This window comes from Strigops habroptila, chromosome Z (assembly GCF_004027225.2).
Source record: "Strigops habroptila isolate Jane chromosome Z, bStrHab1.2.pri, whole genome shotgun sequence".
Classification (NCBI taxonomy): domain Eukaryota; kingdom Metazoa; phylum Chordata; class Aves; order Psittaciformes; family Psittacidae; genus Strigops; species Strigops habroptila.
This window is the reverse complement of record NC_044302.2, coordinates 46832075-46847033: the sequence shown is the minus strand read 5'-3', so window position 1 is coordinate 46847033 and position 14959 is coordinate 46832075. Positions and strand designations below refer to the sequence as shown.

At 40.9% G+C, this 14959-nt stretch overlaps 1 protein-coding gene across 1 annotated transcript in view; it reads right to left on the bottom strand.

The window, feature by feature from the left end:
• Nucleotides 1–14959, bottom strand: part of SVEP1 (sushi, von Willebrand factor type A, EGF and pentraxin domain containing 1) — a 125831-nt gene that overhangs the window by 66362 nt on the left and 44510 nt on the right. The window contains exons 4-9 of the mRNA XM_030471193.1: nucleotides 14649–14807; nucleotides 14213–14392; nucleotides 9500–9679; nucleotides 4497–4694; nucleotides 1918–2036; nucleotides 337–466 (exon numbers count right to left, since the gene is read on the bottom strand). Coding sequence (XP_030327053.1) covers nucleotides 337–466; nucleotides 1918–2036; nucleotides 4497–4694; nucleotides 9500–9679; nucleotides 14213–14392; nucleotides 14649–14807 — 966 coding nt within the window. The remainder of the gene's footprint in view (nucleotides 1–336; nucleotides 467–1917; nucleotides 2037–4496; nucleotides 4695–9499; nucleotides 9680–14212; nucleotides 14393–14648; nucleotides 14808–14959) is intronic.

Sequence of the window (14959 nt, the reverse complement as noted above, 5' to 3'; positions counted from 1 at the left end):
CATTCTGTTTGCTTTCTACAGAGCAAACCTTGTTTAACAGGACTTCTGAACAGCACAACTGTCTGACAGAAATACTTAAAACAATGATTTGCATCAGCAATGTGTGGGAACCTTGAAAACTTTGCTGGAGTCTTTCAAGAAGAAAAGAAAAAAATATGATGAAGGCAGTAAGTGACAACACAATAAAGATCAGCAAAGCATTTATGGAGATGGTATTACTCCTGGGCTTGTACCTGCACACATAAAGGCAACAGTGACTCATAGTCTCTTTCTGCACAAAGTTAGAAGGCTTCAACCATGACAGACTCTTTTCCAGTGATTTTTACCAGCACTTACCAATAACCTTGACACTGAACGTACAGCTTGCTTCATTGCCCGACTTATCAGTCGCCGTGTAAGTAATGGCAACTTTGCCAATTGGGAGAAGAAATGGTGGTATGAAAGCTGGGGTAACGTGAACCGAGACCTTTTATAGGAAAATGTTGTTATTTAAAAAGACAAAGCTGGTTAGTAATCACGGAACTCATATTTCAAGAAATGGCCACAAAATAGTATCCTTCAACATCAAGCCTACTTATTCTTCATGCAAATAGTCTCTTCAAGTAATGAGGGTGGACTTCATATCAGAGTGCTCTGCTCCCCTTCTCAAGACTGCCTTCATTATAGCAACAGGGATTTACTCAGCCAGGATTTGGACCTGACCTACTGCAGTTTACAGTACTGTGCATTAAGAAAACTCTTGTTTGCCTTATTGCACTGAACACATACTATGCCAGATCAGGACCTGCTTTGTCTGTAGTTCAGCTCTCCAGCTGCAAGGGCAGCAGACCTGGAGGATGAGCGGAGCAGACAGTTGTGGGCTGTAAGTACTTACATATTCAGTTTTAATTTTCATATGCTTGTGAGTCAATAGCCCACAGATGCTCCAAAATATTCTGGCACAACCAAGGAACCCTACATTTGGAGTAAAGGACATTTGCATGCTGTCTACGTCTCGTTCATACGCATTAAAACTGTCTTAAGGAAGTTCTCTTTGAAGGAACTGGTTTCATGTCAAAAAAGCAGTTTATCTGACAATTTGTGGCTTTGACAAACCAGCTACAGTTAAGAGCTAAGGCACTTGATTTCTACAGTCTGGTGAATGACCCTGTTCCAGCAGAGCTACAGTCAGCATAGCTGACTATGGCTATGCTACAGCAAAAATTGTGTGAACTTAAAACTCTTTTACTGGGATAGCTCACAGTTTCCAAGTGCAAAGAACTCCTGTGTTTGCAGCAAATTAAAAGCACACACAGAGTCACTATTCCTCTGCTGACTCATGATAAAGCACTCAGGTGCTGTAACTTGATCATGTCTGAGCCTGTAGAGAATGTTACTCTTTATGAAACAGCTCTGGAGCAAGTTTTCCTTGCATAACTCCATTTCCAGACCTCTGATACCCATAGTAACCAAAGGCCCATGTCTGAACCTTGCACTGGATAGGTAAATAAGATTTTTCTTTCTCACTTGGCAAGCTGAAACAAAGTTTTACTTATCACAGTACATTCTTGTTAGCCTTTTAGACTAATGAACTGGTTTACTTCCTTCTGAGAAGAGTTTATTAAACTTCTTCACATTCTAAGAGCTCATTTTTAAAGCAGCTGTCTACATCTTATAAACAAGGGCACATTCTTCCTTTTGACCACATAAATTAACCATATGAGATTTTATGTACTTAAACACCATGCAGTGTCCTATGACTGCATAACCCTATCCAAGGCAGAAAATGCTGAATTCTCAAGATACAAACTTTTCAGCAGATTTTTCTTCTACTCGTGCTTATCAGAAGAAAGAAATTCTACTGGATCATAAAATCAGCTTGAAATAGCTAACTATATAAAGACTAACTCCAGCACAAATGTATAGATTTTAACTTGCCTCATCTCCAGAGTTATCCTCAGCTGTTGGAACCTGCCAGCTGATATTAGCAGAGTTATGATGTTCTAGAGTCTCAGTCTCAATATCTTCTGGACAGTGGATCCGAGGAGCTTCAATATCTGATCCAGAAAAAGACAAACTAGTTTTATATGTGGGATTACAGAAATAAAACATCTATAATAGCTAGACTGTAAGTTGTTATAAGCACTGTTTTTTGTGCTGCCTAGAATATAAACCCACATATTCTTGCAAACTTCCTGTCTCTGGCCTTTTTTAGTTCTTGCCTACAGGCTCACACATAAACAATAACTTCTTCTGGGGAAAGGACTACTTTTTCCTGTATTTTTTCTACATCAATGAGCACAATGAGACTCTGGTTTCTACGTGCAACCGTAAACCAAGAAATAAGTAAGACAGAATTAATTGGCTTCTTTTATTATTCATCTCTTTATTGCATACATATACTCATTAAAAAGGAACGGCTTCTCTATCCTTTCACTGCCCACACAGCTGACACATAAAAACAAAAACACATGTTTCTGGAAATCCGCGAATTAAAAAAAAAAAGGCATTTGTGACATGAGCTATGTACTATGAACACGACAGTAATGACTCTCAAATTCCCTGGAGCATGGTGTGGAAGCGACTTGAAACACAATGGCAAGATTTCTGTCAGCAGCTGCTGGAAATGCTCCTTAATAAAGTCCTGCTACAAGGTGTTATGCAGGACAAATGGAGTCTTCTTGTGACATACGTGACAAAGCTGGATTGTTTCAAAGGACTGGTGGTACAATATGAGTAACATCACCACCAGCATTTAAGCCTCAAGTTTCTCACACAAACTTAGAGTACTTCATTTCCCTGGCACAGGGCCTCCCAAAACATATGTGGTCAGGTTATTTTATTGCTGTGGTAGTGTTTGATAAATGGTTTCTAGACTCATGATACAAGGATGCATTCAGTTCTGAACTCATCTATACCCAGGAGGCTTTAAAACAACTCAGAACTGGTATCACTTATATTTTTATTACGACATAGTTAAAGTAAAGACATAACTCAGGCAATTAAACCCTGTAATTAAGAGTGCAAAGCCATAAATACAAGTGATTTTGTCTTCCTCTGAACCCATTCTGATGAAAATTTTATTAGAAAGGCACTCTTTTAAATTACTACCAGTTATGGTTCACACTCCCCTGACCACAGCGTTCAGGCTGGGGCAAATTCCATTTAAAAGTGAAATTCTGTAGAAAGACTAATAAGTAAGTCAAAAAGAAAATGGCTATTTTGAACTGGTCAAGTATGTTGGCAGCAAAATAGAGACAGACAACAAGAAGAATGAAAGCAACTGAAATGCAATTGTTAATTTTATGAAGGTAGAATAACCTTCACTGTTTCTTGGTGCCTTTTATTTTAGGGTTTTATGCACTGGCAATATCTAAAATCTTGAACCCAAGCCATGCTGCTTTATCTTGATCTAAACACTTCAGCTTGTAGCCTTGTGCTGAGATCCCATCAAATATTAAAAACTGTGGTCTGGCACAGGTTTATACAAAAGATTCAGAAAAACAATGTGATACATCACAGAGTAGAAATAATATGTTTAAATAGAGGGATAAAATCTTCCTGGCCATTACAGAGAAAAAAGTTTCCAACTCTGTTTCTGTAGTGACCTGGCATGACGACTGCCGTAACTGTTTTCTGTACTCTTCTTTCACCCAGTGGCTAGTGAGGGCCCCACTCTGGGCTGGAAGCACTAGTTCTAGGAGCACAATAGTTCATGAACTATTCACTGTTCACTAGGTGAACAGTGTATTCACAGGCAAAATGCACCTTTGCTTGTATCCTCCTATAATCCAAAGCCAAACTCCTTCCAAATCAGTGTGCATGTATGTCGGGGATAAATCACCTAACTTTCCTGGAAGAGGTGGGTAAACATGGCAGAACCATACTCAAATGCACCTAACCATCTTCTGCCCATCTTCATACCCTGTGCAATTTTGTCAGCCAATTTTGGCCTTAACTCTAGAGCACTGTTGGTCAGGGCACGTCAACAGCCGTAGTCAGTTCAAAGACAACTGAAATGAACCACCCCTTTACAGTCTGTCAGCCAGGGCTTACACAGCATTTACAAATGTACTCCAACAGCAGGACTTACATAAACTTGTGCTAAACCAGTAATAGTATTATTGTACTTGTTGTTTTAGTAGGAGCATGGGTTCCACTTTGACTACCTTAAGATAAGCGCTTTCACGTCTACTCTGAAATTTCAAATCTACCTGCACATCAGGCCTTTTAGCAGGCAGTTTCCCAAAAACGGACTTATGAGATGGATCCCAGGAGAGAAAGTTAATGATGAGCACTATAAGACCGTACTTCAGCAACCTCTGAACTCCACATTTTTACTACAAACTACAGGTAAATCTGACAGCCAAGCTGTCAAGGGTACAGGCAACCCTTCTTACAGACTGTTTAAATCACGCTTTCCCCAGTTCAAACCTGTCCACACTGTTATTTGCTGTGTGCTTCCCTTCAATCCTGCACACATGTGTACACAGAAATAATTTTGTGCTGGTATTTACCTTTACACAGAGCCTCCTGGATGTCTGCACTCCATCTCCCAAATGAAATGCACCTTAGCTCTTCTCTAGCTCCAGACAAGATGAATCCTTGGGGACAGCTCAGCTGGCACACAGTCCCAGAAAGGGCAGGCTCCAGCCCACATCTGGGAGGGAAAACCATTACACCTGCTGGTTTCTGGAGGATGGGGCAACGCATTTCTACAAGACATCAATAGGACATGTCTTTTAACTGACATACACAAAGCATACAGTCAAAAAAATCTGCAAATAAAGTCATATGGCAAGTCAGAGGGAACAGAAAATAAACAGACTTTTAAAGAGTTTGCAGGTGCGATGAGTGCATCTAAACAGTAAGAACTTCCAAAGCTTTCTACACCAGCACTGACTTAAGTAAACAGCATCGAGGAGATCAGGTCTTCTGTTTTCTTGCTCATGTTTTTCACTGGGAGAGAAATATGGTATTTTTCATGCAGCTCCACTACATCTTACTCTCTGTTTAGTTCTGATTTGGGTTTTTTTTCTCTCTTCTTTACAACTTCAGCTTTCATGGTTGCTTTACAGCTGCATTCCCTCGCCTGCCACGGAAACCAGACCTTCATAGCAGTAAAGAGGTAATAGTCTTGTATCTGTTGCCTTCTACAGCTTTTACACTGTCTCTCGAAACGAGAAGAAGAGAGAAAAAAAAATAACACCCTGCCATGAGCTCACTGTAAGTTAAGGACACGGCATGTGATTCTGCCTACCTCATTCCAAACAGACTGAAATTTGGTTTGTTCTTGACTGTGTTCAAGCCCAGACGCAAAGACTCAGGGTGGCTGAAAAATGTTTCATTATTTATAACTAATGAGAAGACTTTTAACTGTATTTAGTTGGTCAGTGAAGAAAGCAGACATGTTGTTATAGAAAGGGCACACAAAAACCAACACAACCCAACTGCAGAAGGGAAAACTCTGTTAATTTCTTAGCAATGGTTTGATGACACAGAAGTGATTCATATTCAGAATGCTTCATATCCCTTTCCTCTCCTTTCCCAAGATACGCAGTGAGTAACTGAAAACTGGTTCTTCGGCATTAAACAAAGTTTAAAGAGTGTAAGCGTTCTAAATATTTCCTGCCCTTTAAAATCTTGACACTGGAATTGTGGTTGAAGTCCAAGCAATTAATAACTGCATTTCATTTCAACACGATGCAAAGATCACAATATTAACACACTCGTTCACTTCAGGCAGACACTGTTTGCTCCAAGAAAAAAAAAACCAACTCAGCTCCAACAGAAAAAACCTCACACCCTAGCTTTTGGTTGCTCACCACAGGAAGGAACTGACAAATAGCAGAAAAATCAGCAACTGGAAAAACAATATTTGGAAAGATAAACTAAAAGCATTAAAATGTATACTACTCAGGGAAGAGACAGAAGAAAGGCTGTGAATGGTGTAAACATGAAAACCAGAGAAAAATGCAGCTATTTGGGAAGTAGTATCAGCCCTACTGGCTGAGATGCTTCCAACTATAGCAGCAAAACACTAGTAGAGCACAATCCTGAAACATCTGACAAACATTCAGGATAACCTTTGGTATAGCTAGCCTGAGGGAATCTCTTTAAAGTGGGAGAGGTTTTTTACCAGAAGAAGAAAAACATATACTAGTGTTGTTTAGCATTTTTACATTCACTCAATTCCAGAATTTGACTAAACTGACCCAGGAAGTCTGGACTTCGTGAGTAGCAGAGTGATGTCTGCGATATTAATCATATGGATAGGGAATTAAGAGAGAGGAAAAGAGTACTTCCAAGGAGAGACAAGAATCTGCTTTCATATGCAACTGCCTGTGATGAACCACAACACTATTATAATTCTTAACATCAAGAGGAACTTAAATATTGTAACAAATTAAAATATTACCAAATACCAGTACAGGATGGGGTCTGACCTACTAGAGAGCAGTTCAGCTGAGAAGAACCTGTGAGTATTGGCGGATGGTAAGTTGACTATGATCTGTGCCCTTGTGGCCAGGAGGGCCAATAGTATCCTGGGGTGCATCAGGAAGACTGTGGCCAGCAGGTTGAAGGAGATGCTCCTGCCCCTATACTTGATGTTGGTAAGGCCACATCTGGAGTCCTGTGTCCAGCTCTGGGCTCCTCAGTACAAGAAAGACAAGGAGCTACTGCAGAGAGTCCAGTGGATGGCCACAAGGATGATCAGGGGTCTGGAGCATCCCTCTTAAGAGAAGAGATTGCAGGAGCTGGGCCTGTTTAGTCTAAAGAAGAGAAGACTGAGGGGGGATCTCATTAATGAATATAAGTATCTCAAAGGCGGATGCCAAGAAGATGGTGCCAGACTCCTTACAGTGGTGCTCAGTGACAGGACGAGGAGCAATGGCCATAAACTAAAACACAAGAAGTTTCACCTTAACATGAGGAAGAACTTCTTTACGTTGAGGGTGGCAGAGCACTGCAACAGGCTGCCCCTGTTGCAGTGACCTCACAGCAACAGGGGGTTGTGGGGTCTCCATCTCTGGAGACATTTGAAACCTGCCTGGACACGTTCCTGTGTAACCTGCTCTAGGTGTCCCTGCCGTGGCGGGCGGGTTGGACTAGATGATCTCCAAAGGTCCCTTCCACCCCTAATGATTCTGTGAAATAAGCCTCTTTCCTTCAAGAACCCTTTTGCGAGCACAGTGTTTCAGGGAAAGAATTGGCCAGCTGCAATTAGAAGCGTGGCGTAGTAACTCTTTCAACACTAGGTGGCATCAACATCCTGGATGCCATCTGTATTTTCACCTTTCCTCACTAAGCCTTGAATAAGGCAAGGAGAATAGTATCCTGCAAAATTCATTCATTTTAACGTGCTGGATATTAATGTTTCTCCAGTGCGGAAGGAAACACAAGAATGTGACTGCAGATCTTTATTTTTTTCAAATTGGATAGATGGCAAAGATTCCCTTTTTAGCAGGTATTTTGTTTGTAAGCCATCTGTAATATATGTAGGCTATTCAAAAGTAACTCATTCTTAACAGCATCTTTCATGAAAAATATAAAAATTCAAAATATACATAACAGCCAAACTTGCATTAACTTCCAGCCCCTTGGAAAAAAAGATGCATATGACAATAGATGTCACAGAAGTGGCTGTAAACAATCCAGGCTACGTATGTACAGTGTCAGTTATAGTTATAGCTGGTTGTAGCAGTCTCACTGAGCTTTTAAACACAGTACACTTCACACTAATGTGCAGCTGAACTGAAAAACATTCAGAAAAAGAGCTAGGAGAGTACCCCAAGGTACTCTCCAAGAAATCTGTTTCAAGGTAAGAAACTGAACCCAATTCTACTTAATTTTTCTAACAGAAGGGTAGGAAATGAATAAATTATCGATTTTGAATGCCTAAATATGGCTGAATTTCTATTGTCTTTTATGTACCAAATGATAAATAATAGGTAGTAGCTATTCAGACTAACACTATAGAAAGAATACTCCATGACAATGATGAACATTCAGAAAATTAGAACAAAGGGTAGTTTTTGAGGATGACATATTAGTCCTCTGATTTGCATCCTTCCCTAAACAAAAGTAAACACATCTATATTGAAGAAGAAACTCAGCAAGCTCGTTCTAAATACGAGTCACAAGAAGAAGCACCAAAGAGGTTTTCCAGTTAACACTATTCCCTCTGTGACAATCAGAGGTAACTTTTATACCACATTTTCAGACTCAGCAAAAATAAGCTATTGCCATGGGTAATCCAGGAATGAAGGTAATATTGCACGGTGTGAAAAAAATCTTCTGATACAGATTAGAGCTGGACTTTACTAATCAAAATGCTAAGCCAGGAAGGATGAATTCAAATGATGAATACAGTTAATCTTCCAATTATAATCTTTCAACAGGATTTCAGAATCCCTTCCTTTTGAAGTTAATTGAAGTTTTTCCACTGACTTCAACAGAAGAAAGATTAGGATCTCTTAAACTGTCTTGATAAATTAATACTTTTGAATTATTTTAATAATTTTAGAGAACATATCTACAGTTAGAAATTTATTCTTGTGTCTCAAAGTCCACATTTTCAAGCCTGCAGTAAACCAGTTAAAAATAGCCAAACGTTCAAACCAAGTCACCCTGCTGGCATCAAATTTACTGGACTCATGTGACATGCACTTTACCCTGACTTTAGAAAGCAGTGGATCAGCTTCTGAATTGCTGGACTTTAAGCTTGTTACTTGTTTTTGCAGACTACACTTGAAAGTGTTTCAACTGTCCCTGGAAGTGCTGAAGGCCAGGTTGGATGGGACTTCGAGCAACATGGTCTAGTGGAAGGCGTCCCTGTCCATGGCAGGGGGTTAGAATTAGATGATCTTTAAGGTCCCTTCCAACCCAAACCATTCAATGATTCAATGATTCCTCTTACTTTTTAAAGTTAATTTAATATCTGACACCAGTCTTAAATGGGTACTTGTTAAATCTACAGTCCTTTATTTCTGGAACAGCAACATATGCTTGCATATCTCTGCACAGCTGGTGTGACTTCTGAATCCTGACTTAGAGGTGCTGGGTGCCAAACTTGCCTCTATTTCCTGCTGGGAGTTCAGCAACAGTGACAACTGCCACATCTCTGCTTAGCACTCACTGAGCCTGGCTAGTGCACCTTAGACCTTGTCTGGAGGTTATCTATAGCTTTAAAATGGTAACTCAAATCCCTGATTGTTCATATTCACTCTGTAATATAGACTTATTGTGTGGCAGTGTCTTAACACCCACCAGATGCAACAACCTTTTAGCTAGCAGTGGTCTATGATGGACTTCAATGATAATTTGTCCACTTTCTCCATTAATAAATTCCTTTGCCTCTCCCCACCTTCTAAAACCTACATAAAACATCCACAGACAAATTCTCATTCCTGTCTTAGCTTCACCAGATATTAAAATAGGGAGAGTTTTTCACTTATGACAGCATGTCAGAGAAGGTGGCACCCTGACATGAATAGACAGAAGGTGACCAGATACATACCCACACACTTTGGCTCCTTTGAATCCCACTGTGAGGTTCCCTGGCAGGTGAGTTTGGCATTTCCTTCTATTTCATAGCCCTCATTGCAGGTCACAAAACACACTGTTTTATAGGAGATGTCAGCCGTTGAACAATTAATGTGCCCATTTTCAGGAGTCCGAAGTCTGGGACATGTTCGAACTGCACAGGGGAAAAAAACCCAAACACCAGATCACTCTGCAGCACCAAGAATCAGTGGAGTTACACTAGTTTGCCTGGGTTTTCAGGGGTGGGATGGGTAATGGCTTGTACAGTGGTTGCAGTAGTTTGTACAGATTTAGCGAATAGGTCTGGAACAGGGCTGATTTTTTTCAGTGGCTTGATACCTTCCTCTTCCTGAAACAGAGTTTTACATAGCGCGTATGAGGCTAGGCACACACTTCCAAGCTCACTTTACTTCTGATGCAAGCCCAGGCTAAAAACGTAACTGTGCTTAGGAATGTTCCTAGTCATTGAAGGCATCTGGCACACAGTGTGTGGCCTGTGCTAGTAATGTCTATCAGCCTTCAAAACTGAGCAGCTGCAGGCAAGTGGAATCCCTTGGAAAAGTGCATGTCTTTGGAAATTTCTAATCCCCCAGCCATGCCTGAAAGTTCTTTGGGGGCTTTCCAACTGGCAGTCTGATACTGACTGAGTGCACACTAGGGAAGAGGCTAAGAGCTTATTAACAAGGCAGGTGATAGTGTCCCAATGCTCAAGAACTCAGGAGTTCTCAGGCACTCTGGAGTGTATTGATGTAGACATGGCCACGTGTGTCTCCACAAATCAGAACAGCAGACATTCACCATGGTGGGAGAAAAAGAAAGAGGAAGGAATACAAGGCATTCATAGACAACTGGACCATGAGAGATGAAAAGGAACAAATTAGGCTGCTCATGAGACAAAAGGGACCCTTTCAGGTGACTGGCTTCCCATGGAAGCAGTCCTGGCTGCTGCTCAGCACAAAGGCCTTTCTCCTGCCATGTTTCACAAACACTGCAAGCACTGTGATGCCAAGGACAACCCAGTTCTGTGCATGATGTGTATACAGAAAGGGAAGTGGAGCATGGAGGGTGATCCTCAGGTTATTTTATGGTTTTGTTACTGAATCCTGATGTTGCAATTTAACACAAAGCTACACTGTAATTAAGATTGATCCCAAAACAGCTGAATGATAGAAGAAAAAAGTAGTAGCACTGGTATGGCTTGGATTTACATTCTTCGTTTCAGTGTCATAACTTCAAACTCTTCTACTAGGACCTCTTACCTCTGCACTGCCTCCAGCTCTCCTACTCTTAAGCCAGTATCTCACACTTTTGCATTTGTCCCTTTGCTCCCCTCTGGACAAGACTCTGAACTATATACATGCTGCCTGGCCTTTGGGTTCCTCAAACATCTAAGCTGTACACACCTACTGTCTGTCCATGACTATGTGATGATGATAAATGTACAATAACTTGGTGATAGCAAGCCCAAATGTGTAGATGTCTGCTGGGGTCCTCGTGCACCTTTTCCTTCAATAATTCATGCCTCTCTTCGATAACCAGCTACTGATTTTCCAAAACCAGTGAAAAACTCGTATGGTTGAAAACACTCCTAGCTCAATCTAGCAGATACCACTCAGTATGTTCCACAGGCATAAGGAGGAGCAAAACACACGTGGGCAAATAGTGTGGCTGCTCAAAAATAGAATCAAGACTGCAGTTTCCTAAACTCTGTTCTCCCTGGATTGTTTTCCACAGCTTCTGCTGATCTTGCTAGCAAGAGGGCAAGCTCTGGTGAGGGTGGCTTCAGAGACGTTGGTGACTTCTCCACCGTGGTTTGGGATGCCAATTTTATCAACTAAGCCATCCTTGCTGCTGCGGGTAGGAGGCAAACCTCAAGCTCCTCTCCAAATGCACTCAACAATAAGCCAACCTGGCAACTTCCTTTTTCCCAGTAGCTGTTTACTCTGCACACTGGAGACAGGACATGCCTACAACTGGACACAAGTGGACTGAATAGATCACTCTATGCCCTCAAACAAACGGATGGATGCCCTGAGTGCTCCTTCAAATAAAACCCGGCTGTATAAATGCCAATAACTGTGCACCCCTCAAAGCTACAAAAAACACATGTTAAATAATGTTTCATTTGAAAACAGCTATAGTGGCACCTAAGTTGAAAAAACAGTCTATAGCAAAACCTATCTATATTGGATAGGAAAGAAAAAAGAAAAAAAGCCATTCAGATGCACCCGATACATCTTTGCATTACCACTGTCTCACGTTTACTCTCTGAAAAGTACTATTCCTCTTGTGCTTGTACATACACAGGCATCCTCTGGGAAGTGCATTTAAGAGCCTAAAAAAGATCTTGAAATTTCTATCTTGCAAGAGGCAGTCTGAGCTCCAGAGCAGCTTCCTAATATGCTGTACTTTAACTGTAGTAGAGTGAGTAAGAAAGACATTTTCCCAGTTGAATCACACATGCTTTATACAGAAGATAAAAGGCTTTCTCTTTTAAGATTTCTATGGAAGTCTTTAATACCCAGTCTGTGGTAAACATTATGGCATTTTTGAGGAAGCCTGAATTAATTAAGAACACCAAGGAGGCTCTCATCAATGTTAATGTGCCTGCAGAGGAGGCACTCCCTTCCACTAACCTAGCCACCTCTTCTGGAAGGCCTGCATACCTGTAGCGGTCCTGTCTCCGCAGTGTTTCAGTGTTCATACTCATTCAGTGCCTCAGTATGGCTATGGCAGAAACCCGTAACTGAGCCCATGTTATCCTGCTATGGTTCCATGCATTAAATGCAAAACCATCCTTTTGTCAATAAGGCATTTTTCACAACCAAGAAATATTTCCATAAAGCCAGTGAAAACAACAACAGTATATTCTGCTTGCTCTGGGTTTTCTCCTCATACATGTTTCTGGATTAAACACATGCTCTGTGGTTGTTTATTTCATGGGTCACTGTTAATTGCACGACATGACTTCATTAATCACTTTCCAATAGCACAGCAGATTTTAGCTAGCAGAACAACTGAGGAGTGTTCAATGTCAAAATCCAAAGCAGTGCAAAAGGATTTTCCTTTACTCTTCCTTCCTAATTTATGTGATAAAACACTCCTGGGATTAACAAGACAGCTATAAACTGTGCCTTTGATCTTGTTCCCTTTCATAGTCTAAGTAAATTGAGACTAGCGTATCCAGCACATGTGAGGGTGGGATTTTTTAATTTTATTTTTTTTATTGGAAGTCTTCAATATGATGGAGAATGACACAAGACAAGCAAAAATATATCATTTCAATGCTTCAAAGGATATTAACATCAGGACAGTATCTCAAAGAAGACCTTTCTATTCCCTCACCTTCCAGGCAAAACCATGCACCAACACCCAGGAAGTCAATATTTTGAAATGCTTCAGAAAGTTTTCCATTTTCCAGGTACTAGAATCTTCCACTTCTCTACAGACAGTGAAGATGAACAATCCTTTCTCTGTGGCTGACTGCAGCTTTCCCCAGATTTTTTGCACTGGAGGCTGCTGTGTAACAGAGTTTTGAAGTCTTGCTTCTGAATTTATTTTCTATCGAAAGCTTTTCCTTCCTGCTTTCTCTCACTGGAAGCTATAAAGGAAGACTAAGTTTTCAGTATTATCTATAGAGTCATAAGCAGAAGTGAGCTGCTATATAAGAATGTCTTGATGAACCTATCTCTAGCTCAGATCCCTTCTTTCAGAACGATGACTTACTGTTTCTTTAAGGGCTGCAGTGTTTGATGTAGTGGCATAAAGTGCTAATGCCTCCAAGGATCTGTCCAGCCTCTTTCCCTGAACTCAAGGGCAGGGCAAGAGTTACAAAAGAGCTGACAACTTCTTATTTAGTAACCTCCAGTGCTGCATACTAATGTTAATTGCATTCAACTCAAGTTAAATATGTGGCTGTTGAGGAGATGAAGGCTGCTACCATTTTTTTTTTAGGCCCTCCTTGGAAGACATACCACAGGATTACATGGCGATGCTACTCCCCTTCTAAATCATTAAGAAGCCAACCTCAGGCAGAGATATATGGTAACAAAGCAAAACTGTGTTCCTATGTACTTGTAAAAGCTCCAGAAATAATGTTTTTCAGGTTGCTCTTCCCCATGTCTCCTCCCTTTCACACCTTCTGTTTATTTCTTTTCCAGCTGACATTCTCCTACAGTGAACTTCTAGGATACTGCCAGTTGATCCCCAGTGAAACCCCAGTCAAAATTCTTCTGACAATCAGGCTCAAAGCCCAGGCTTTCCTATTTCTCATAAGAAGAAAGCAAAATGGAATTCTTCCACGGTTAATGTCTCCCAGCGCTAATGCCCGTCTATGTCAAGAGCCTGGGGGATATTTTAAAACACCCATGTGGCAAGGTCTTCTTATATATTTGACTGCTTGGTAAAGTTGCTGGATTTACATAACATTGATACAAAATTCATAGAAATTAGGTTGAGAGAGACTGTCTGCCTACTAAATACTCCTCTGCATTTTCTGTTGTAGATGTCCTCCTTCCAGCACAGGAAGGAGGAAAATGGATGGGCAGTTTACCTTGGGAACATTCTTATACCCAAGAGCTAACAGGATCAGATCTGCACACTCAACTATGTAGTGAGTGGAGAAAACTACTGTTAAGAACAAACTAATCCAATAGAAAAAGACTTTTCAAACACGTGACATCCATACCTCTGCAAGTAGCCTCTGATCCAGACCACTGGCCGTTTGGCTGACAAAGCCGGATGCTGCTTCCCACAAGATCAAATCCTGCTTTGCACCGGATCCCGCAGGCAGCATTAAAGTAATTGTTGCAGACATTCTGGACAAAGTAACCATTTTCAGGAGGCTTCAGTTCAGGGCAGTGAACAACTAAATAATTAAACAACCACAACAAAGTTAAGATGCTAGCTGGAGTGCAATAGGCCGCTGAAGTAAAACAGTTACTTCCATTTCCAACTTGACTTGCATCTTAGAACGTGGGGGGGGGTTTTTTGGTTTGGAATGACACAGAAAATCTTGCATGTAATTTGACATGTCCTTCACAATACAAACACAAATAACAAAATTGTACCAGCACTGCATTGTGTGTTCCAGGGGTATTCTGTTCCTGGATGGAATCACTTACCTTCACAGCTTTGTCCAACAGCATGATATCCCTCCCGGCATGTACAATCCTCAACTGAGGTACTTCCTGGTGGAGAAGTATGATTGTCATCAGGACATGAAATGCAAGTGCTGATTCCACCTGGTGAACCTTCAGGCTTGTATGTTCCTGGTGGACAGGCTGTTCAGCAAAAGAAAACACGACAGAAAGGATTTCAGGATACCCACCTTTCACAGCTAGCATGATTTTTCAGATTGCTTTACTTTTTTACATTTTTTTTTTCTACCTCATACATCCAGTGTCACATAGGGCAGGAGTATTCAGCACTCGAA